At 42.3% G+C, this 23,217-nt stretch overlaps 1 protein-coding gene across 6 annotated transcripts in view; it reads left to right on the top strand.

Moving 5' to 3' along the window:
- gphnb (gephyrin b) overlaps positions 1–23,217 on the top strand; it is a 67,249-nt gene that overhangs the window by 24,360 nt on the left and 19,672 nt on the right. For 4 of the 6 annotated variants that reach the window (XM_028397531.1, XM_028397529.1, XM_028397526.1 and 1 more), the window contains exons 3-9: positions 360–401; positions 6,157–6,214; positions 6,317–6,409; positions 8,415–8,509; positions 8,839–8,905; positions 11,799–12,071; positions 13,701–13,835. In XM_028397531.1, the coding sequence (XP_028253332.1) occupies positions 360–401; positions 6,157–6,214; positions 6,317–6,409; positions 8,415–8,509; positions 8,839–8,905; positions 11,799–12,071; positions 13,701–13,835 (763 nt within the window). The remainder of the gene's footprint in view (positions 1–359; positions 402–6,156; positions 6,215–6,316; positions 6,410–8,414; positions 8,510–8,838; positions 8,906–11,798; positions 12,072–13,700; positions 13,836–23,217) is intronic. The other 2 variants (XM_028397530.1, XM_028397528.1) reach the window with 1 other exon arrangement.

Here is a 23,217-nt window from a genome sequence, read left to right as displayed (position 1 = left end):
AATAAGCTAAAGGATGTGAAATCAACAGTTGTTTTCATTAGCAAGGAGAAGGATGTGTCGATCTGTGCTTGTTTGGCTTATTTCTTGTGTAGACAATGTGTCACATTGTTCATGCCTGGTGGTTTTGGTGATTCCATCCCAAGTGGACAAGGGAGATATGAACACGAGGATAATTTCACATTATTAAGATTTTTTTTGTTTCATATTTACAGTCAAAAATATTCATGTCATTTAAAGATGTTCCCATTTCACAGTCTCACACCTTAACATATTCAGTTATGGCAATATTGTGCATGTGGATGCCAGGTATTTATTCCAAACCACAAGCATTAATGTGCTGTTTATGTTCCTCCTGGAAGGCTCCCTTCAAGACTTTCAGTTCATCCCAAAGAAGAATTTTGGTAAGGACAGAGCTCTGGCTGTACTGAATGTTGCCATACAATTTAATGATGACTTTCTTACACAAAAAGTCTTCCACAAACAGTTGCAACAGAGGTGCAGCACATTTTGCTGCAAAGGACATTTTCCATGTCACATCTATTGACTTTCACCAGTACTGTGGAACCCCAGACTGATCCTTGCTTGTCACGTTGTTATGTTTATTTTAGAGGCTGATGTTTAATTCACTTAAGTCAGTGTGTGACACACAGAGAGTGCGTGAGAGGCCTTGTGCCATGTCATGTGCGTCATGCTAGACAGGAAACCAGAAAGCGATTAGGGATTGATGGTGTGGTTATTTGTACAGGCGGCACACTGGGAATAGTTGTTTTGTTTGCGTGGCTGATCATGGGCACTAGAATATGGTTTTTGATGTATTTAGTTTGAGTTACTCAGATTCAAACAGTTCACTGATAAGGCTGAAGATCTTATTTTTGTTCTTCAGTTAACATTGGTTAAATTGTTCTTGTTTGTACTGCATTTAACAATGGTTGCACTTGATTTTGTTCAGCTGGCCTTAGACAGTGCACAAACATCCATCTTCTACGTTTCAGTTGGGCTAAGGTTTGCTCTTTGGGACACTGCATTTCTTTTTTAGCCATCTTGTTGTAAATTTGCTGTGTTACTTGAGCGTTTGTCAGTTTGTCCACTCCTGGGAAGATCTGCAACTGTCTCGAATGCTTTGCACTTGGAATGATGGACTTTATATTTATTTGGAGTAACCTTAAAACCTTTCCAGACAAGTTTTTCCTCATTTTACAGCTTCTAAGGAGTTGATAGTTGTTTATAATTCCTAATACTTAAAACTATAGAATTCAAACTTTTAGTACTTTTAGTAACTGGGATTGAGTTTGAACAGTAGGTTATGGGATGATATGCTATAGTAAGAACCACTGGACAGTGTTAACAATTATATCATAGGATTGCTCTTGTTTTATTTAGTCTAAATGCATTTAAATTGGACACTGAAACACAACGGTAGCTTCCCTCTCTGCTCTGCTGTGGTTATGGCTGACCTCCTCTGGCCTGAATGCCTCCCTGCCATGTTAATCCACGCCACACCACAAGTCAGCGGCTCCATCAGGTTGAGCAGCTGGAACGCTGTGCCCTCAATGTGCCACGGCTGCCATGACAGAGATGCATTGACAGAGAGGAAAGGAGAAAAAAAGCGTGGGAGGGAGGGAGTGAGGAAGTGTGGTGCCACAGCAGGACATGTAACATAAACTATAATCACAACATCTCTCAGGCACGCAACACACCTTGGCACGTGTAATCAATCAATGTGCCCAGCGTGGCATTCAGGAGCATCCAGAGGTGTGTCAGTGAGAGAAAAAGGATATGTGGCAAAAAAGAGAGTGAGTAAAAGAGGGGAGGGGGTATCAAATAAATGACGTACAGTCTCAAGGACACACAGATGAGGCAGAGGTGGGTGTGTGTACAAGTGTGTGTGGTTATTTTAGTATGCACTTTTAGATTAATATTTTTTGGGTGTGTGGCTCATCTGTGTGTGTTTGTATGTTGAAGGTTAAGTCCACCTCCCTCCAGAGCAGTTGAGCCAACTCTGTGTCTCTGCCCTCCAGCAACTTGTGTTGTAACAACCCTTGTCAATTTTACAAATTGTCATGTCTAAGAATAGCAAAAAGTCAATCAGACTGGTGACACTGGGCCCAATTTCACAGTCAGGAGACAACTACACACACATAAACCTGGATGACTCTGCAGCAGAGATCATCATCTCTTCCTGCTTTTAATCACAACGATACAAACCCTTTCCATCCTTGAACTAATATCAGTGTTGGTGTTGCTGCTTCTGCAGCTACTGCATGGGCTTTAACCCCACAGGTTTAGTCTGCAGTAAACTACACCTTTCTGGAATTCTCTGTAAGTCAGACAAATTTATCAGCACAGCATTGCCCGCCAATAAGCTCTCAATAAGTCTGAGCTTTCTGCACTGCGAGTAATTGAAACACACCTATGAGCAGTGTGCGCTTGTTTTGCCACAGGTGTTAACTTTGTTGTGCTTGATGTGATGGGTTAGAGAAAGAAATGAAATGAGGGAGGGAGAAACTGTCAGCAGCAGCAGATCTGAACGATAATGACATTTATTCTGTAAATAAATAGAATGCTTGAGGGGTGGGGTGGTCGGCAGACTGTTTTATGGTGTGTGTGTGTGCGTGCCTGGATGTTGCTTTGCTGCCCTGAGTGGAATCATGGGAGTGGAACACCTCGCTGGGCACTCAGAGCTCTCACCACAGTAGGGGCTTTGAAGAGGTGGGCTAGTCCATTCCTCCCCCACCTTCTCCCTCCTTCTGTCAGCTAACATGTTGAGAGGTGACCCCTTGAGAGCTTTCCTACATATGGATGAACCAACAACTCAGCTCTAATGGGCTCGACTCCATGCTACTACTGGAAGCACGGAGATGGCCGAGGCTCTTGTCTCCTCCCTGGACAGAGTGTGTGTGTACGAAAGCCAGAGAAAGAAAGAGAGAGTGAGATTGAGTGCCCTGTACAAAGAGCTTGTATTATTAATGAAATCACCCTGGCAGATGGGTCTCATCTTGGAAGTGTCCCACAACCACAGAGATTTGCAGCTGGCTCGCGAGCACATACACACACTTTTCCTCTCTCTTGTTAAGTATGCCCCTGACAGTCTCTCCCTCTTTTTTCTCGCTCTTTTCACTCTGTGCTTCTCTTTCTTATTCTGTCTTCCTCTCTTTATCCTCTTCTCTGTGCTCTTCTTTTATTCATAGAAAGATTTGGCCGAGGCGTCCAGGCTTTCAGGCCAAAACCACTACCATGCTCCCTCCCCACCTACCCCCACCACATGCACCCCTCATCTCACTCTGCCTGCCTGCCTGCCCCACTCGTCCTCCTTCGACTCCCTCTCTCCATCCGCATCAGGATTTGTCCACACCTCGAGCAAAAAAAGCCTTTATTCCAGGCTGACTACCTCCGGCCTGCAGTTTGAAGAAGAGCTTTATATGTCATAACCCCCTGCAGTAGAAAGAGACAGAGATGGGTTTTTGAGATTAAAATGTTGCAGCTCTTTCCCCTCTAATAGGCTTCCCTCAATTCAGAGCATACCCACCCAAAAATACAGCCAAGCACTCCATCTGCAGACACCACTCATTCTGAAACACACATGTATGCATATTCTTGCATGCTACATATAAATACTACCTGCCATCCTGTGCATGTGTGTGCCTAATATTAATAATCAATCTGATGACATGATGCCTTTGATAGTGCAGGTCTTTGGTTAATGTGTCAATTCAGGTGATGTCATTTTCACCTGACAGTAGCTGTTAGCCAGAAGTTAGCAGGTAGCTCAGGTAGCCAGTGTGTCTTCTTCAAACAATTCCGATGATTAAGAGTTGTTACTTTCTTTTGTCTTATATCTGTAAATCAAAGTTGCCTGGATTTATCCTTGTATTTGCCATCTGATATAACTTTGTACTGGGACAAAATTATTTTTCTGTCTGACATGCTAACTGCTGTTGTAGCATGTGTATGAGAATGCAGCTTCTATTCTTAATCCCACCTACAAATCTGTGCCTGGTTGATTGTTTCCACAGTAGGTGGAAACAAATGCTCACAGTCCTTGTTTTCAGGATCAAGTATTTTACTTTTAATCTGAATACACCCTGCATCTGCCCTCTAAACTACAAACTGCAAGCAGTATACAAATTAATATAACTCTTGTGTGCATCTGTCGCAGTGTGTATGTCCAAATTTAAATATTGTTGACAGAATGGTTGGTGCTATATTTCTTACTTAGGGTTACCCACAAATGGCATCCACAGAGATCTCTTCTGACATGCTGGTCAATGTGGCAATGTGTCTCTGCAGCTGCAGGCATGTGACATAACTTTTGCTATGCAGAGATTTGTAAGTCAGAGTAGCATGATTAAAATATGCTGGGTGACATACTGCAAAATGTAGCCTTTGTATACACTGTAAATACATGTGCAGTATTTACAGTAAATACAGATATGCGGTATTTTAAACTATTTCCATATTATGTACATAGGCTTGGCATAGCAATACAATATGCAAATACAGATGGAAACTGTCCATACATATCCCCATATTAAGAATTGTACTCACTAATTAGCTTTCACTATGGTGTATTGTCACGCACATATGTGCACACTATGCAAACTGGAACAAAGTCTGCTCCTACACACATTCAAAATTGTCCAGTCAACAACATATTGCTGCTTTTGCAGAGAAATGGCATCCCCGACAGTTACAAAAAAAAACGCAAACATTCACTGGCACACAAACTCTCACGCACTCTCTCTCACGACGAACAACACAGCAACTAGAGGGCTTCAGACAGAAGGGGTTGCCTAGGAAACGCAGGAAAGGAACCCTAGTTATTTGTGTTGAGCATATTTTCATTTGGGCTGAAACAGAGAGGCATAAAAACCCCAGGAGAGCGAGAGAGGTGATTTGTCCTGACAGCTCCTTTAACTCTCCCGAGGTGTAACGCAGACACACACACACATATAAACAGACGAGTGCACATGCATGAACGCATATAAACACACACAGACACATACAGAGATGCCAAAAATCCCTCCTCCCTTCTGAGCACATCAAGAGAAGTAAATCACTCATGCCATCACAGGGACGTCAGCAGGGAAGTTGTGTGTGGATGCACAAGTTATCAGATGCTCTAAGTAGCTCTACATGTGCAGTGTATTGTGAAAAAGTACTTCTTAAATGCTTCTTACTGACTACTCTGCATCTTTTGTCAGTAGCAGACAGCTTCCGTCTGAGCTGCATGCTCTGACTTTATGCATGCCTGCTGCAGTATTTGTGGTGTTAAGCGTGTCGCTCTGCTGCTCCGTTGCACAGCTTGAAAACTGAGCAGAGCCGATGGATTTGGTGAATGATACTTCCAGGGTATACGATGTGTAACTCAGAAGTAAAAGTATCTGAAAGACAAAAAAAAATAGTGGATGTTTCTTAATTTTTTTTGTAGGTATTTGTCTGCAAGAGGGTATCATGGCGTTTAAGTGGCTGACGGAGGGGAAATATGATGCAGTAGCCTCCCAAAAATAGCGCTCTTTGAAAAAAGAAAAGGGTTATATAAGGGGTGTCTGCAAAGCCTTCACCTTGAGCCTGGGGGATCTTGGTTTTTTTTTTGCTGCTCTACTCAAACTGGCCACAAGAGGTCGCCCTAGCTCGTTGCTAAGCAGCTGCAGTCCCGTCCTCGTCAGAGCTCCCTCCTTTCTGGGCCATCCTGTGGAAAATCCTTTCAGGAGGCGATGTTCAAGGGCATTCTCCCTCTCCTCAATTTTACTGCTGTGTTTCAGTGTCTCTCGTCCCTGCCTCTGTTTTGGTCTCACTTGACTGTCTTTTCTGTCGTTTCTCTCTTACAATACATTTCATTTTTATACATCTTTAGAGTCCCTGCAGCATTACAGTATAATTGGTTGCAAAGACAGAGGACATTCCATTCAGAAGATATGGCTCTTATTTTAAAGGGATGTTTGTTGCTTTTAAACATAAGTCAGCCCACAGCTTTCCAAATCTGCACCTCCATCTGTGGCAGGTTCTGCTTTATGTCTTCTGCTAACTTAAAGAAAGCTTCCCTAGCTGACCTTTTCAACTTTAGGATTTCCTCACAGGGATCAATAAAGTATCTTGTTTTGTATCTCAGTTATGGATGACGGTTTGTAATCTAATGATTATCTCCTCTTTTCCCAGGTTGGGGGGTATGATCGCGGCCTACAAGATAGTGCCAGATGAGATAGATGAAATTAAGGTAAGTGCCATCTGTCTGTGTTTCTTTTTATCTGCAGCAGCCAGAGTTTTCATAGTAAATAATTTCATGTGTGTGTGTGTCTGCTCACTCACTCAACAACAGGAGACACTGGTGGACTGGTGCGACGAAAAGGAGCTCAACCTCATTCTCACTACTGGAGGCACCGGCTTTGCCCCGAGAGACGTCACACCAGAGGTGAGTTATTTTGTTTTTGAAAAGTAATTTTTTAGAATCATCTTTTTGTTGTGCTGTGTTATATGGGGGTCACATAAAAGAAGTACATTTATGCTGCATTACAAAAACAACAGCAGTATGATGTGTCTTTTTACCTATTGTGACTACCACTAGAAATAACTGGCTTCGTGTCATAAAGTTTTATTATGTGTGTGTGGAAGCTCTCTGCATGCACACAGCATATCTTCACATATGCAAGGACGTCCACAGAGTCTTTACACGTACTCAACCAACCTCACACACACACATACAAGTGATTTGGCAGGGGATGAGCTATGCTTCTCAGCAGTATCGTTGGTCCTCATCAATCAAGGCAGACAGCAGCAACCTTCCTGGAAGGGGGAAGACACGTGCACACTGTAGTCACTGATAATACCTGCTATCTGATTCAACCCTGTATGCTGAAGACGGCGATATCTCTCTGTCTGTGTGTGTGTTTGAAGGCTGTATACGACACATGGCTGTATTCTGTTGTTGCTGCAGGCAGGACAGAAGTAGCAGATTACACTGCATGTCTTTATTTAAGTGCAGATTTGTATTTTATTGTTTTGTTATGAGGGAACATAAATCTTGTATTGTCTTATGTTTATTTGTACAGAGCATCCATTAGCACTCAGTATCGATTTAACCAAATAAGGAATATGCAGTCAAGCCTTTTAACATTGAATAATTCTAATGTTGGACAGCTGTTTGTGCAAACTATATTTAACATGGGCAGCACCAGTGGTTTAAGAACCCGTTTAAATACAGAGGAAAAAATGTGAATAGACAGCTGTAGCTGCTCAGATACATGTAGTTGCTGTCTTCATGCAAGCACATTTGGTTGGTTTGGTTTTTCTGTTTTGCACAGGCTCCTGCAAGGTCACCTCTAGAAGGAGTTTAAAAACCAATTGCATTACATTAGTGTGACAAGTCTCTAGCCTAGAAGTGAAGGATGCAACAGGTGGATGTTTTGCTGCCCATTTAAATCCTTTGAATGATCCTGTTGTTATTGTGAAAAAATGCAAAAGATGTGAAGCGACATATCGTCCTACTATATTTTTTTACGTGACTGTACTGGTGTAAGTTTGAAAACAAAAAAGGAAAATCAGTCTGAACTTTACATATGTCCTTGGCCAGTGGAAGTTTTTTTAGGATCTCACATGGTAATATTTCATCACACACCCACTTAATCTAAGAGTCCTTCTGCTGTCCTTGTGATGCAGCGCCTCACTCTCATTAAACAGATGTAATTAAGAAATCATCAACAAGCAGAAGAACAGAATCATACATCTTTTACACTTCGTCAGAATGCACTGAACTGTCAAACCACCCATCCAGCCTTCTTCCAATCAGTGACTTTGTATAACAAGTATAAATCCCGCCTCACCTCCCACACTCCTATCCTCCCTCCCTCTCTCTCTCTCCTCCTCCCCTCTCCTCTCCTGAGTCCAAGCCTCAGATGCTCATCAGTGGCTCCTCTCCTTTGAAGTCTTTTCTCTCCCCTCTCCCTCGCTAATGGTGCGTTTGAAGTGTCACTCAACTCAAGGACACCCAACACACACAGCTGGAGGAGAAGACGCTGTCTTCTTCGCTATCGATCTGTCAGGAATATGCCGCATCAACATTGGTCACACAAACACACACACACACAAATAAACAGAATGTTAAGGTAATTCCTTAAAAGTCCCTGTAAAAGTTTGGCTGGAAAAGTGTGAATACACAGAAATATAGCCAGCTAAAGCCGTATCTTAACCTTACAGTCCCTGAGTTTATTTATAGAGTGCAAAAACCTTTTTTGATGGCTGCATTTATTAAGATGTGCTGAAACATTCGACATAATAAATTGCACTTGCACCCCTAATGAACAGCACTGCAGATGTCTTGGAGGAGGAACAGCACTGATGTTTGTTGTTGACAGGGCATTGCTCACATGGTCAGACTACCATCACACACACTAACAACTCTCTTCTTCGTCTCTCTCCAGGCCACTAAAGAGGTGATAGAGCGCGAGGCTCCAGGGATGTCTCTGGCAATGCTGATGGGATCCCTCAACGTCACACCACTAGGCATGCTATCCAGGTCCGACACTAACTTAACTTAACAAGTTATTTTCTCCTCTATTTTATCTATTACTAATAATAGAGTGTGCTTGGAACTACTAATTCCAAGCTTCCACACTAAAATGTCCTGTGACCTGACATTATAATTACTGTATTTAAATGTGATCAGCAGAGGTAGGCAGTTCAGCAGTTTTTTTCGGTAGAGCCTTTGAATGTAAATATTGTACAGCACAGCTCCCTCCTGCTGTTTTAAGAGACTCCTCTACAGTATATTTATCACCTGAGGTCCTTCTGCACTTCTGACCTTCTGAATTGGTTTAAATGTTCTCCATGTTTGTGTGTTTACAGACCTGTGTGTGGTATCAGAGGGAAGACACTCATCATTAACCTACCAGGAAGCAAGAAAGGCTCCCAGGTAGGGAACATTGCAACCAGCTGCAACAACATCCGCTTTCTCTCGTAGGTGTCAGTGTTACTGTAGGTCAGGCAGCAGTGCGAACAGATGGACAATAAAAATGTTCACAAGTGTGTTTTGTACGATGCACACACACACATAAAATGATTATATTTGTGCATAGAGGTTTGTGTGTTTTGGTGTTTCATGGTATTTGGTTTGTGACGTTTTTCTGCTTTGAACCACACGTGTGGCTGTGGTTTCATATTTGGGTACTGTAATGCCTGCATGTATACAGTATGTGTGTGTATCTGTCTCCTCCTCCCTCTTTCTCTCCCCCTGCTGTTTTGACCTGCACATCTGTCTCTGTCTCATTACGCGCCCTCTCCTGATCGATTTTAGTATTTCTTTCAATCAATTACACCTCCTCTCCCCCATCTGCTGCCATATTAGTGTCTCCCTCATCAACCCCCAGTTAAAGTTAACAGCACAAGCAGCTCATTGCAGGCTTTTATTACGACGATCTCCTGTCATAAAGATTACGCTGAAGTCCAGCTGAGCTAGCCAGATGAAGGCCCCGATGTCAGAGTGGTGCTTCCACATCATTTAGCTGCTAATTTTGTCTCTTTGAACTCACTCAACACTACAGATATACATCAATACAGAATATACTGTATGTATGTGTGCATTATGTTTGCATAGTTTGTTACGTCATTATAAAATTTATAACATATATCCTAGAATCAGGGGCCACTTTAGCCAAAGCTCTAAAGCTGTATCTCGGTTCAGGGGCTGCATCCTTCATAAAGTGTATTATGGCTGTCCCATTCTGAACGTACTTTTCCTTTGTGCTGAAGGATGCAACAGGTGGCTTCTTGGAACACAGTGGGAAAACGGACTGAAGATTAAACTTTTAAATGTTAGTATTGACTGCAGGTTGCTAAAGAGCTGAATCATGGTGATAAGCGGGAAGTCTTCCACAGATGAGAGCGATGCATTTAACAACCATTGGTGAGGCCTTTGTGGAATACAAAGCTGCACCTCCGTAGAAAAATTCATAGTTTTAAATTATAATTAGGATTTTTTGAAAAATGCTTTTTGCAGTGGCCTTCATCAGTGAGTTCAGCACTGAGAGCACAGCATGCTTCCTACATATATCACGCTGCTATTCAGTAGTGTCCTACATTCCAACAATCACACAAAGCAGGCTGAATCATCAGCTCTCATGACTCTCATGTAAATTGAATTTATTCATCTCAATGATTTTGCGACCCATCCTACTTTTTTTGCTTAAATTTGTTACCACCTCAAAAACGTAAAATAAAAAAAAACAACAAACTAAACTTTTTGGTGATGACATCACATTTCAGTTGTTAACACCCCACATACGTTAGTTTATATAAACTTGTAATTTAATGTTTTCACTTCGGTCGGTTGGTACTTTCACTGAAATACAAAAGACATTGTATTATAAATCTACTCGTCAGACTGTAGGAGGTGACTGATGACGTACACATTGAAGCATTACACATTAGTAGACATTGCTGTATTTACTGTAAGTCTATGCTGGCTATTGTTGCTTCTCTTGTTCTCTACTGTCCCCATTTCTTTGCCTCACTTGTTCATTTTTTGTCAGTTCTCACTGCTTCTCTTTATCTCTCCAGATATCTCTCTCTCTCTTTCTGTCTCTGTCTGTCATCTTCTCTCATCCCTGCTTTTAGAACAGCAGTGCCTTCCCCTCTCTCTCTATCTCTCTCTGTCTCTCTCTCTTTCTCTCTCTCTCGTCGGTGTTTTTTCATCCGTTGGCAGTATATATCCAGAGATTCTGCTCTTTAGTGTTCTTGACAGTTACTCTCCTCCAGGACAAAACAGAGAAAAAGGACAGAAAAAAAACACTCCTGGTGTACCTTAGAAAATTTTCCTACCATGCAATAAAATCAGGAAAGCAGGAATTTCTCCAGGTTCTTGACACCATCCTCGCTTCCTCTTTTGCCCACTGCACCTCATCCCAGCCGGCGCTCCTCACTCCATAGCTTCCACAAAACGCTCAGATATGGGCTTCAAACATGCCAGCAAGAGGTGTAAACAGTCTACTGTGTGCTGAGGGGTGTGGGGGTAGGGGAGTGGGGTGTAAAGGTTAGCCTTCGGCTGTGAAGTAGAGCTGTTGGACTCGTGGCTGACTACCTGAAATTAACCTTGTCAATCTGTTTCATCTCAGGAGTGCTTCTACTCTTTCTTTTGTGTGTCTTATAGAGAATGCATGAATTGTAATGTGGATTTATGGAATCTAAATTTAGTCATATCAAGGTCAACACTGTCAGATTTAATCGTGCCTGTGATATGCACAAACACATTGCAGAGTTGAAAGGTTGCTCCAAAAGCCCATTCACAGCCAGTGTAAAGTGTGGGGGGGGATTAATAATGTATTTTTCTCAATGCTTAAAATACACAGGAAGATACACAGGAAGATAAATAATTTCACAGATTAGCTCTTGTCTTGGGAGTGAGGAGAATCGAGCGTTTAGCATAGCCGAGGAGCCCACAGGCACACTGACACACAGAGAGGGGAACAGATGGAGGGAGGCAGGGACGAGCAGACGATAGCAGAAAGATGGCCAGTGGTAGGCGCTGTGTTCTGCTGAGGCCTGATCAACTGTCCCATGCCTCTATTCGTCACATATTCTCAAAATATTTTGTTATGTTTTGTAAGATGTGTCACCTCCTTTCTCCCTCAGTGTAAACACATGCTACTTTTTTCCTACTTCAACAAACCAAGATGTTTCAGATGTGTTTTGTTTCTTCTTTCGGCTCACTCTTTCTGGATATATATGTTTTACCTTCTTTTTATTTTGTTCATGCTGCCTCAATCGAGATGCCATTGTCTTAGCACTGACTTTTAACTCTACTTTTCCAGGAATGCTTCCAGTTCATCCTTCCAGCGCTGCCGCACGCCATCGACCTCCTCCGGGACGCAGTGGTGAAGGTAAAGGAGGCAGCAGACGAGCTGGAGGACCTGCCTTCGCCCCCGCCGCCCCTATCGCCACCTCCCAACAGTTCGCCACGGCGCCAGACAGAGGACAAAGGCGTGCAATGCGAGGAGGAGGACGAGGAGAAAAAGGACAGCGGTGTTGCGTCTACCGAGGACAGCTCCTCCTCCCATATCACTGCTGCATCCATTGCCGCCAAGGTAACAGCACAGGGGGGAGGAGAGTCTTCTATCATTTTAAACTGCCATCTCCAAATGCATCTGTTTGTCCTTCATACAAATCTATGTTAAAGGTGACTTTCACATCAAAAAGTCATTGTCATTGAATCATTTCAAGCCAAAATGTAGATATCAACAGGGGAAGGATATGTGGAGCATACTTAACAATAACATTAGCCTGTGTTTAAATGTGAGGATAACAGAGTGTAGTTTTGTAAGATGCGTCATCCTTTTTAGAAAGCAGTAATTCAAAGGATTTGTACTGAACTGCTGCTGATCCAGGCTGCTAAGTTGCCATCATGATCTTTGATCATAATAAATTGGTCTTTAAAAAATGCTGCAGATAGCACTTATAATTGATTTACTGCTTCTCAGCCCGCATCTTAGTGCTGCTGCTACTTCTGCTTCCTGCCGGGCTTCACATTCATCTGGGTAATCATTTATACCTTAAAAAATCTGTGATACATGTTCTTTTCAAAAACAGGAAGTGCACAGCCAAACGTCCCTCTCAGGACTTTGGCATTTAATGATCTACAACATTTGCTTTGTAGGTTTTACAGTATGAGCTGCAGTGTTTTCTTCTTTCACTGCCTAGTCTCCTTGAGGTGTTTTTTTTCCATGGATCTAGGTCATGTGTGGCATTTAGCAGTAATCAATGACCACCCAAATAGAATTACGGTACCTACTTTACACATGCTCATTGTATTGAGTACTTCCTACGTGGAAGAAAAATGTTCATGTACTGATAAGGATAGACTGTTTATAAAGATGGATGAACCCTCTGTGATCTCAGCCATTGGGCATTGAGCTGCTGGCTTCGGTTGTTGCCATCTTAACAGTACCTGGCTTGATCCTGTGGAGCATGAGTGGAGCTTAGTGGGTGGGTGGATGAAGCAGATAGGTAGCTCTGAGAGCCTCCACAAGAAACTTACTTCATGGACCAAGCTAGTTTTTGTACCAGGTTGTGGACACTTCTTGTCACTTTATAGGCTAGAAAGTTCCTTTATAAATGGAACCTAACATAGAGTCTGCTTTCTGATGACTTTTTGTACATGAAGGCAAAACTGATTACTCTGTAGCTTGTTATTAAAAAGTTAGTTACATCATAATATTTGAAGGTTTTTCAAATACTAGCAGCACCAGGTTAAAGCTTTGAAAAATAAGGTACTTATCCTTTAACATACCATTCATTATATCAGCAGTCTGTCCCTCCATGCATCTATGTGTGTCTATTCTGTGCATTCGCATGTAACATCAAATATGTCTCTATCCATGCCCATCATCCTGTCCTGTCCTGCAGCTAGGACCCTGCTTTATGGCTCTGTTGTCATGGTAACATCCCACCTTACTGTCCAGTCACAGAATGATGCGGGTAAGAATCCATCATCCAAAAATGTCCACCATCATTTGGTCACTTTCATCTAGTCTGTGAAAGAAACATGTTGTTGTCATGTGTGTGTAGGTTTAAAGTGTCTGGACTGTTTATATGCACATGTGTCTTATTGAATCGTCAATACAGTATGTGTGTTATGGGTTTATGGTGTGTGTGTGTGTGTGTGTGGTGTTTTTGTGTGCATGTGTGTCTGCGTATGCTTGTGTGTGTGATCTCAGATCCCAGACTCCATTATCTCGCGGGGTGTGCAGGTGTTGCCCAGAGACGCAGCCTCTCTTAGCACCACGCCCTCTGAGTCACCCCGCGCCCAGGCCACGTCCCGCCTTTCTACCGCTTCCTGTCCCACACCCAAAGTAAGTACACACATTACGCCTGTCACACACAGACACAGCTGTTGCTGTACATATATCCTTATTTCATACTCTAACCTAAAGCTTTAGCATCAATCTGATTGGTTGGGAGAACACAATGTGTAGAGATGTGTTTGCATCAATATTTTACACACACATTCACTATGACAGCACTAAAGTCTTATAGGTGGTTCTGTTGTTATTAAGCAATGTAACTTGCATGATCAAAAGTTGTGGTGTGGAAGTGTCAGATATTGGCACGACCCTCTTGCAGAAGCTCATGTAGATCTTTGTTAAGACCAAGAGAGGACCCAACACAAATCCTATATCAGAACTCCAAATAAGCAACTAAAAAGTTCTTGCCAAACTCTAAAACTAAAAACATGTTCTCACCAGGAGTACAAGGACATACTGTACACTTTCAGCAACATAAATATGTACTTACACACACATTGTCTACCCTAGCCCATTTTCCCTTCTCTCAGCCCTGCTGGTTGTCTCTCACAGATCTACCATGCTAATTGTAGGTTCTCTCATGTTGTGTTCAAATGTGTAAGGCTGAATGAATCACTCTCATTAACAAAACTTCTGATTTTAGTGCTTTTCTTCTTTGTTTTGTATTTTGTTTAATTGAATTGTTTTTTGTATCAGTTACAAAAATGGGGCAAACGACATGGTCACACATGAAGCACACACACTGACTGGTTTCAATGTCTCAGCATCACAAAGTGTATGTTCTGTGTCTGCGTGTTTTACATGTTAAACCCCCTGTTGTTTGTGTGTGAGTGTTTATAGAGACAGCAGGTTGTGGTTCTTATGCTTGGATGCCTACAAAATTGAAGTGTTTTTTTTACACTTACCTGTGACCTACAATATGCCTTCTCTGTCCTTGCTTTAACAGGATACTTACATATTCTGTCCACACTGTCTTAATGTGACTCTAACTGAACACAGTTCTTGATAAAAAGTCAACAAATCACTGTACAAAATGTCCTAGTATCTGTCTTTGTTTTAACTGATCTCTCCTGCAGGTTTTAAAAATACCAAATGGCGTCAACTCTCTGTCTCCCCTTCTCTTTCTCTCTCTCACACACACCTCATCTGTCTGTGTCACGTCTCCATGTGTCTCCCGGACAGCAGGCAGGTGCCATGGGAATAGATGAGGGGGGTTGCCATGGGAACAGAGGGATGTGATGTTAGAGAAGGAGGAGGGAGGGTGGGTGCATGGACGGGTCATGCAACAGAGGAAGCAGCCAAGAGGAGCGCTCTTTGTTTCTCTCTTTGAGCCTTGTTTGGGTGTTCATATAGTCAAGTGGTGAAAAGCCAGAGAGAGATGATGAACCCCAGCAGCCTGTTTTAAGTCTGGTTAGAAATCTAAACATTTAAATAAATGCAGTTCTTACACCAAAAGTAAAAAACAATCAGGCATGATGTGGAGTACTGAGTTGAAAAAGTGTTGAATTTTTGGCTTTAGGATCTGGTAAATGTCCATCCTGCTCGGTGTGTTGTTAAGCAACACTTTTCTATTCCCATGATTCTAGCTGTTGTTATTTTGTGATAATAATAATAGCAGTAAAATTTGGGTGAAATTTGTTTAAATTTGACCCCCAAGAATACACCATTCACCTGCACTCTGCCTCTGCTCAGCATGTAGAGATCACAGCTCACACTATTTATACCACTGTGTGATGGTTAGAGAGCATCAGACATTGCCAAGGTGTTTCTGACCTCAGCTGAGCCGCAGAGTGTGGAACTGTAAATAATTGGACAATGGGGAGCTTTAATGCTGCTGCTAGCTCCACTGAACCCCCCCCCCCCCCCCCCACCCTCCTTCTTGCTTCCCACAACATACAAGTTCACACACACACACGTCATCTGTGAAGTCTTTCTTCGTCAGTGACCCAGTTTGAGTGGATGGCCAGCCTGTCACGATCACGTGCCAGCTATATTAGTCAGCGTCTGGGTGCAATGTGCATGTCTGCACGTGTGTCTGGCAGATAACAGTTAATGGCTTTTCTAGGTATAGGTCTCAGCTTGTTTAGATTCTGACACAGGCTGTTTCCCAGCGACAAGGTGCCATATGTTCTTTTGAAATTCCCACGTTGCGAGCGGCTGCCGACAGTATGTACACAATGTCCCTGGAGCCACAGCCAGAACGGCTCTGTTCACTGATGCATTTCATGTGCCACTGTGGGCTGTGTTAGTTTGTTAGCTGGGTCTTGTTGGCAGCACTGCGTGTTGGCTTTGAGAGGAGAAGGTACGAAGTAGGTCTTAATCTTGTCACTGCCAGAGCTGCTGCCACAGGTCCCATACAAGCTGGTCCGACACCACAGCTCACAGAGCAAAGCACAAGCAGGGGAACGCTCTTCTGCCAAATGGAAACATGCATAAACACACACACGGGTCGTGTCTCAGCACTGCTAGCTCAAGCAACATTTGTCACCTTCTGGCTGTGACTTTTAACATGTTGTGATGGCAAGAAGCTGCATTTAAATGTTCACAGAGTGAAAATGTTTGTTTACACGTGTGTGTCAGAGGATCTCTGTAAGTTCTCATAGGTTATTAAACATACAGTAAAGTCTGCCATGTGTAACAACTGATGTCCAACCCTGTCCGCAGAGCAACAATTGAGAACGCACACGGACAAGAGAGAAACAGTCCGGCTCACATACACACAGCTCACACACATCAAGCAGGCACAAAGGATTACAAACTGAACAGCTCCACAAGCATTCATGTAACCAGATTTTCTTTCTTTGTCACACTGTCTTTTACTTGTGTGCACACATACACATTCATGAGGAGACACAGGGAGAGTAGTTGTACCCTTCCACTCTTGTGAGCATTTAGTACAGTTATGTAATGGTGAGTTTGGATTAATGAAGCATATTGGAGATGGGGCTTTGACTCAGAGGATGGTTGACAGTGTGTGTGTGTTTGGGGCTATGTCTCCTGTTCTTATTCTTACTGAAGTGATTAGAATTTCTATGTGCATTGGTCTGCTGAGACATAAAATATGACAATAAAATATAAAATACACCAAATGCTGCTGCATATTTTCTCAGTATTTTAGAGGGGTGTTTTAACAGCCCATGCTGTTGTTATTGTTGTTGTTGTGTCTCTTGGAATCCCAGGAGCCGTTCCTCTGGCAAGTGGAGCCACAATCTTATGCATTTCTGGACCACTTTCTGGGTTGCAGGAGAGCTTTCGCAGCATGTTTGTTGCTGGAATTTATTTTAAATGAAGGGATATCTGTTCTGCCATCTGCTCCTCCATGTTTCCAGTTTATATCTGTTATACAGTTAGTGGCTGCTCTTTGAAGCTGTCTATCTACCTGTTCCTCTTGTCAGGTGACTTGACTTGTCACCTGACAAGAGTGACTCTTGTCAGTGAATGAGGAATGTTCAAAGGATGATGTGTCCTTTGAAGGAGAGTCTCATATTTCATTGGTATTATGCAGTTGTTTTGTCTGTTTGTAAAGGCTGTCGATTAAAGTATCAATAACCAGTCATGCTTATTGTTTATGAGTTATCAAAAATCACTTTTAAACTTTTGCATTTCTAATGAGTGTTTTCTCTGCTGCCCTTCCATCTCAGCTCCCCTTCTCTGTCAGAGCGTTCACCTTGATCTCCCTGCGTCTGCAAGTGCAAACATTATTTATGCTCTGTGTGTTGTATACTGTTCCAAACATCCCATCAACTTGTCAGATATTGGCGTTTATTTTGATTAAAGTATTCAAAGCTCTCACTCTCTCATGGTGCCTTTGCACAAACACTTCCAGGTGCTGGCTGTGCACCTACAGTAGAGGACACAGCCTCATTCTGAACAGGTCCTATATAGCATATTATTTGATTAACAGTTTGATGTATGGCTTTGGAGCTAAGGCCACGGCTTATGGACATCTACGAGGAAATTGATGTGAGTCACAAGAGCAATTCAGCCCACGCCACTTCCATAACCTTCAGTGTGGACGTTTTGACATTGTGGTCATTCTGGCCACAAGCAAGAGCATGTGCACTCAAACAGTAAAAGATACTTATTTACAAATGAGTAAACATTAGTATGGAGTGGGTAAGATTTGATTACTTTAGTACGGTTAATTCCTTAATTTAGCAGACTTTCTGTGACTGGCTTATCTGACTCTTTCTGAATAATTTAATTCTGATTAATGTAATTACCAGTTAACAATTGATGAGCTAGTTGATTACTTAAGTCATGAGTTTTGAGTGGCTTTTATACAAGTTTAATTATTTTTTTTAGGTTGAGCTTAATAAAAGCTCTGAATGATAAATAGTAAAAAATGTTGCTGATTATTTTTTAGCAGCACTATTTTGTCCTTTTTATTTATTTACTTTGTGTGCAGATGTACATCCTTGTTCTATTGAGCAGCCTTAGTATTCTGTACCCCGGCAAACACTGGGCAACAGCCAAAACAAATGTGATAGTGTGATGTGTGAACCAGGCATGAAAAATAACAGCACATGCAGTTTGCCCTGAGCATGGTCTGTTCGCAGATCACAGAATCATCATTTGCAAATGAGTAGTGACTGGGGATCATTGACAGAGTGAAGGGATCTGACAGCGGGGGATGAATGATTTATACCCTGGCTGTACGTAAGCGCTCCATTACAGCGTCAGCTCAGCAGGCTGTAGTGTGACGGATCAATGACCTGTAAGCCTGTGTGGCTGATTCCTGTTCCTGTAACCCAGAGGAATACAGGACTTTCAGAATGTAATAAACAATGAGTGTGTGCATGTGTTTCTGTGTAAGGATGAAACGGGGTGTTCTCAGGTCTAATGTCTCCTGGGTGCATGGCTTTGTTAGTTTATACCGTCGATGAGCTCTGTTGGATTGTGTGAAGTGTTTATGGGCATCTTTATTTATTTATGTATGTGTGTGTCTGTCTATTTTTGCTTGGAAACACTTATACAAGGAGTCTAGTCCTTCTGGGACACTTTTCACATCCTTTTATGTGATCAGACCAGATCCTGATTAATTTACCTACAGGAGTCCAAACAAACAGCCAAGTGTCATGAGGAACTATCTTCATCTACAACAAGAACAAGTAGTCCTGCTAAGATACAAGCATAAATTGCCAAATAAATTGACACAGTGCTGATCAGGATGCCACAGGTGGTGTCATTCCTGATGTGGTGCTTTTACTTTTACCAGCATACACTGCTTTGCCAGAGCTATAAAGAGGGCAGCCATAGCAACAGACTCAAGCAGTTGTGAATATTTAAGCTTCTGGTGGAGTCTAAAAAATGTCCCTGATGCTCCAAATAAAAAAAAAAAGAAACTCGCTAGCTCTGTAAAGACAACACACTTTCAAGACAATAAGTTTGTATTTAAAGAGAATAGATGTAGCTTCACAGCCTACACCAAAAATCAGGTATCAGGCTTTGAGAGAATAGGTAAATACAACTGTTGGTATATGTTGACAGAGGTTGTGTAATTATTCTCACAGCAACAAAGGTGAGGCACACCTTTTGCACGGTAGCTTTAAGTGAATCATGATACTGTTGCATAAAGGTTTTCATGTGTCATGGAAAACATCTTGGTTGGCTGCAATTTTAAGTCCAGGTGGCCACCCATCAAAGAGTTTAGATCAATACCTGGGTCCCATATATCACAGAGTATTAAACACTGACATCCAGAAATTCTATATTCAGTAAAAACTTTTATCGGTGTAGAAGAGACTTTTACAGTCATCAGATCTCAACTTTCAGATGTTGGTTGGGTTGTGAGAGTATCAATGTGTTTATCTACTTGTAGTAAAGTTTGGAGCATTGGATCATATGTTGGCCAGACATGTAACATATTAGTATATTGTTTGAGTGTATGCTCTGGGGTATTTTTCTCTTGTTCTGTGACATTGCATCTTTTACCGTGTACTGCAGTGGTGAGTGTGTTTCTGTTGGCCTGTTGAGGCGAAGCCGCAGTGTGACGTTTCAGCGCTGTTTTACAGCCTAAGTGCCACGGAAACGATAGATAGAACTTGTTATATGCCTTTGTCTTCTCCTGAAATTATTCATGTTTGGTTTTACCGGACAGTATTTACTCTCTTGTGTGTGTGAGTGTGTGTTATTGTCCTCCTCAATGCAGTAAGGCTCATAAAAGTGACTCCTCGTCTCTGGGCCTGTGCGGGAGGTGTGGAGGATTTATGATGGTGTGAGTGAGAAAGAAAGAAAGGAAGGAAGGCGAAAGGGAGAGAAGAACAGAGTGGGAGGGAGTGAAAGACAGACTGCTGATGAGTTAGAGAGGACAAGGGACTGAGAGAGAGTGGGAGGTGGGAAGGGGAGATGAAAATGCACAGAGGACGGTTTGTCCAGTCAGGTCATGGTTCGTTTGTCCGTCTCATTTGTTTGTCAGTCTGTATCTGTCCGTCTTCAGAGAGTCCAGTAGTTCCCCTCCTGTCAGCCTCAGCCCGGGCCTTGTTCCCGGGATGAATGTGACAGAAAAAGAGGCAGGACATGGAGCGGAGATGTGAGAGTTTGTAAGGGAGAGTCACATCCGTCATTTCCCTCAACAGAAGTGCTCATGGGAAATGCACCCGCAGAAATGCGCGCACACAGACCTCAGTCATGCGTGTACAATTCAGCCCAGCACACATCGCCACCGTATGTGCAGCCATATAGCCTCCTCCTCTTCTCTCCTCCTCCTCATTGTCTTTTCTTTGCTGCTGTTTCGCTCTCTTGTGCGTCCTTCCCACTCCAACCTTCCCTTCTTATCTCTCTCCCTCTCTTTCTCTCACCGTCTCTCTCGCTCACCCCTCTCACAGTTAGTGAGTGTGTAAAAGTGTGTGTGCCTGTGTGTATGTGCCGGGGAGCTTATTCTGATTCGACTCCAGGCAGAAGATGGTAAGTAATGTCTTTCCTCCTGCATATCTGAGAGTGTTTACAGGTTTGGAGGTTTGTGTGTGTGTGTGTGTGTGTGTAAGTCATTTGTGTGCCTGTTTAATAAGTGAAGGATTTTGGATTATTAGCTGAGTGAGCATGGGGGTGGAATTATTGTGTGTTTTGTAAATATAATTTGTGCTCTTGTATACATATTGGTGCATGTGTGTGCTGCTGCTGCTGCTGCTGATGAGGTTGATTATGTGTGAAGGAGGCACGGTGTCAGGCCGTGGATGAGTTTAGGAGGTAGGAGGGTGAGTAATGGGGTTGTTCACTAACGTAAACTAGCAATGGGCTGCAGAATGAGGAAGAGGAGGAAGGGGCTCCTGTGCCTGATATTGTGGTCATGGTGTTTTTTGCAGTGTTAGAGGATGGTGGACATGCTTATATAAAAAGACAGGATGAGCAAGTTAAGACGCCTCATAGGACTCCATCAGTGTTTACATCTGTCATCTCAGAAATAGATGCTGCTGCTGCTTTTATCTCCAGAAACTTACAATTCATGCAAAACAGGAAAAAGACACCCCTTTTTCATCCTGAGGTCTTCACTGTGATTTCTTGTCCCTGGCTGTTATCATGTGCTTCCTTCCAGGCATTAACACAGCAGCTTAGCTGGAGCAGTACTGTAAATGGAAATGAGGGCAATATGGATGAAGAAGTGTGAAAGCAGCACCTTCAAAATCCATGATGGCTTTAAACAGCTGACAGGAAGAAGGAGCTGGATATCGATGTAACTGTAGAGAATGACTCCACAGATAGGAAAATGTCAGGTACAGCGATAAATTTGCAGCGTTATCAACACTACTTCTCACACATGGTTCCTTCTGTGTGCAGAGAATTGATGCATGCAGGGTTTGTTAATGCATTTTCTGTGCCTGTTAGGACTACAGTGCTGCTAGCGTGGCAAAAAAGAGTCAAAAAACTTAATTGTGTATAGATGGGTTGTACAGAGTCTGAAAATCATTGCCCTAAATTGGTTTAGTAAAGTTTGTTATTCTGAAGCAGAAAACTACAACTAAAACTAATAATTTGATCCTGTTAAATGTGAGTCTGACTGAACAGTTACTGTTGATGTGTCCATTCAGAGGGCAGATAGAGGTCTGCAGAAGATTCAAAGATGGATGACATCTTCCTCAAGTACAGGCTGTAATGAACTCAACACTTCATATGCTCTTTAATGCCCTTGGTAACAATGTTGCTTTTGTTTTGGCCTCTCATGGCATTTAAACACTTGTGTTTATTCTTCTCTTATTATATATATTTATATATATGCTCTCAAGTCACTGGCTTTAAGGCAACTAGTTCAGATGGAGCCATTCTCACACAGGTAAACCAATGTGACAATAGTAAAAAAAGTACATTTTAATAACAGTTATATACTTATTTGCAGTCAGATTGAGGGTGTTCTGATAGTATAGCCACCATTCTTTCTCATCAGAATTTAGGCACCTCCATTACACCTTTGGCAAACTGATATTGATATATTTCTTTAATACCTACAGCAAATACAGCCAGTCCAGATATCAATATCACCATTTTTTTCTAGTTGTATTTGCATTTAAAATCATTGCAAACAACTCTCAATTTCATTCATTTAAATTATTTTGTTTTAGAAAACACGAACATTCATTAGAAACCTTAGAACCCCATTTTCATAAAGAGATCTTTTTGTGCAGCTCTTTCCCTCTTAAAATCTGAAACGTCTGATCTTTACAAGCAACTATGAATGTCAAACTGCAGCATGCTGTAAATGTTTTCCCGTCTGTTAACAGGACACACTTTAATAAGTGGATGGAAAAGCTAGATTGGTTTTAATGTAGCTGTGAAGTGACTCTCCTGGCTGGGTCTTATAGGATGTATTATAATACGTGTGATGTATTGTTGCAGAGACCAGATGAAAGTAGCTCTGGCCAGAAGGAAAGTGCTCTTCTGTCTCTGATTAATACACAGCCCTCCATGGCTTTATTTGGCTTGTGGTACCCATAGACCATTTGGGTCAAATTGCTTTAGGCTTCAAGTCAAAATAGCTGAAGTGTTTGCCCATGTGTGCACAGAGCATATGTAACACAGTGTGTATTTAAACATTTTCTTATAAAAAATATTTGTGCATGTCTTACGGTAGGGTTTATTCTGCACACATGCAGTATAAACACCCATCTGTATGTGTGAAGTTTGCGTGCACTGTATGTGATATTATCTTTGTCTTGAGTTACTCACGCTCACTGACTCAGAGAGTTTGCTTCAGGGCAACAAAGAGAAAATAGAAAGAGTACAAGAGAGCTCTGAACAGCTAGACACAGAGAGAGAGAGAGGACAAGTCAGACAGAAAAAGACGAGGGGGAGAGGACAGACAGGAAGTGAAAAGCAGTAAGAGGAATGGATGAGAGTGTCTGACCAGCTGCACTGAGTGTGCTCATTCACCATGTGGGCTGGAGGAGCTGGTGAGCTGCTTAACATGGGTCTGTCAGCTGTTAGCTCTCATTCGCTG

This window comes from Parambassis ranga, chromosome 24 (assembly GCF_900634625.1).
Source record: "Parambassis ranga chromosome 24, fParRan2.1, whole genome shotgun sequence".
NCBI lineage: Eukaryota > Metazoa > Chordata > Actinopteri > Ambassidae > Parambassis > Parambassis ranga.
The sequence above is the reverse complement of the archived record's forward strand: the minus strand, read 5'-3'. Positions and strand labels throughout refer to the sequence as shown.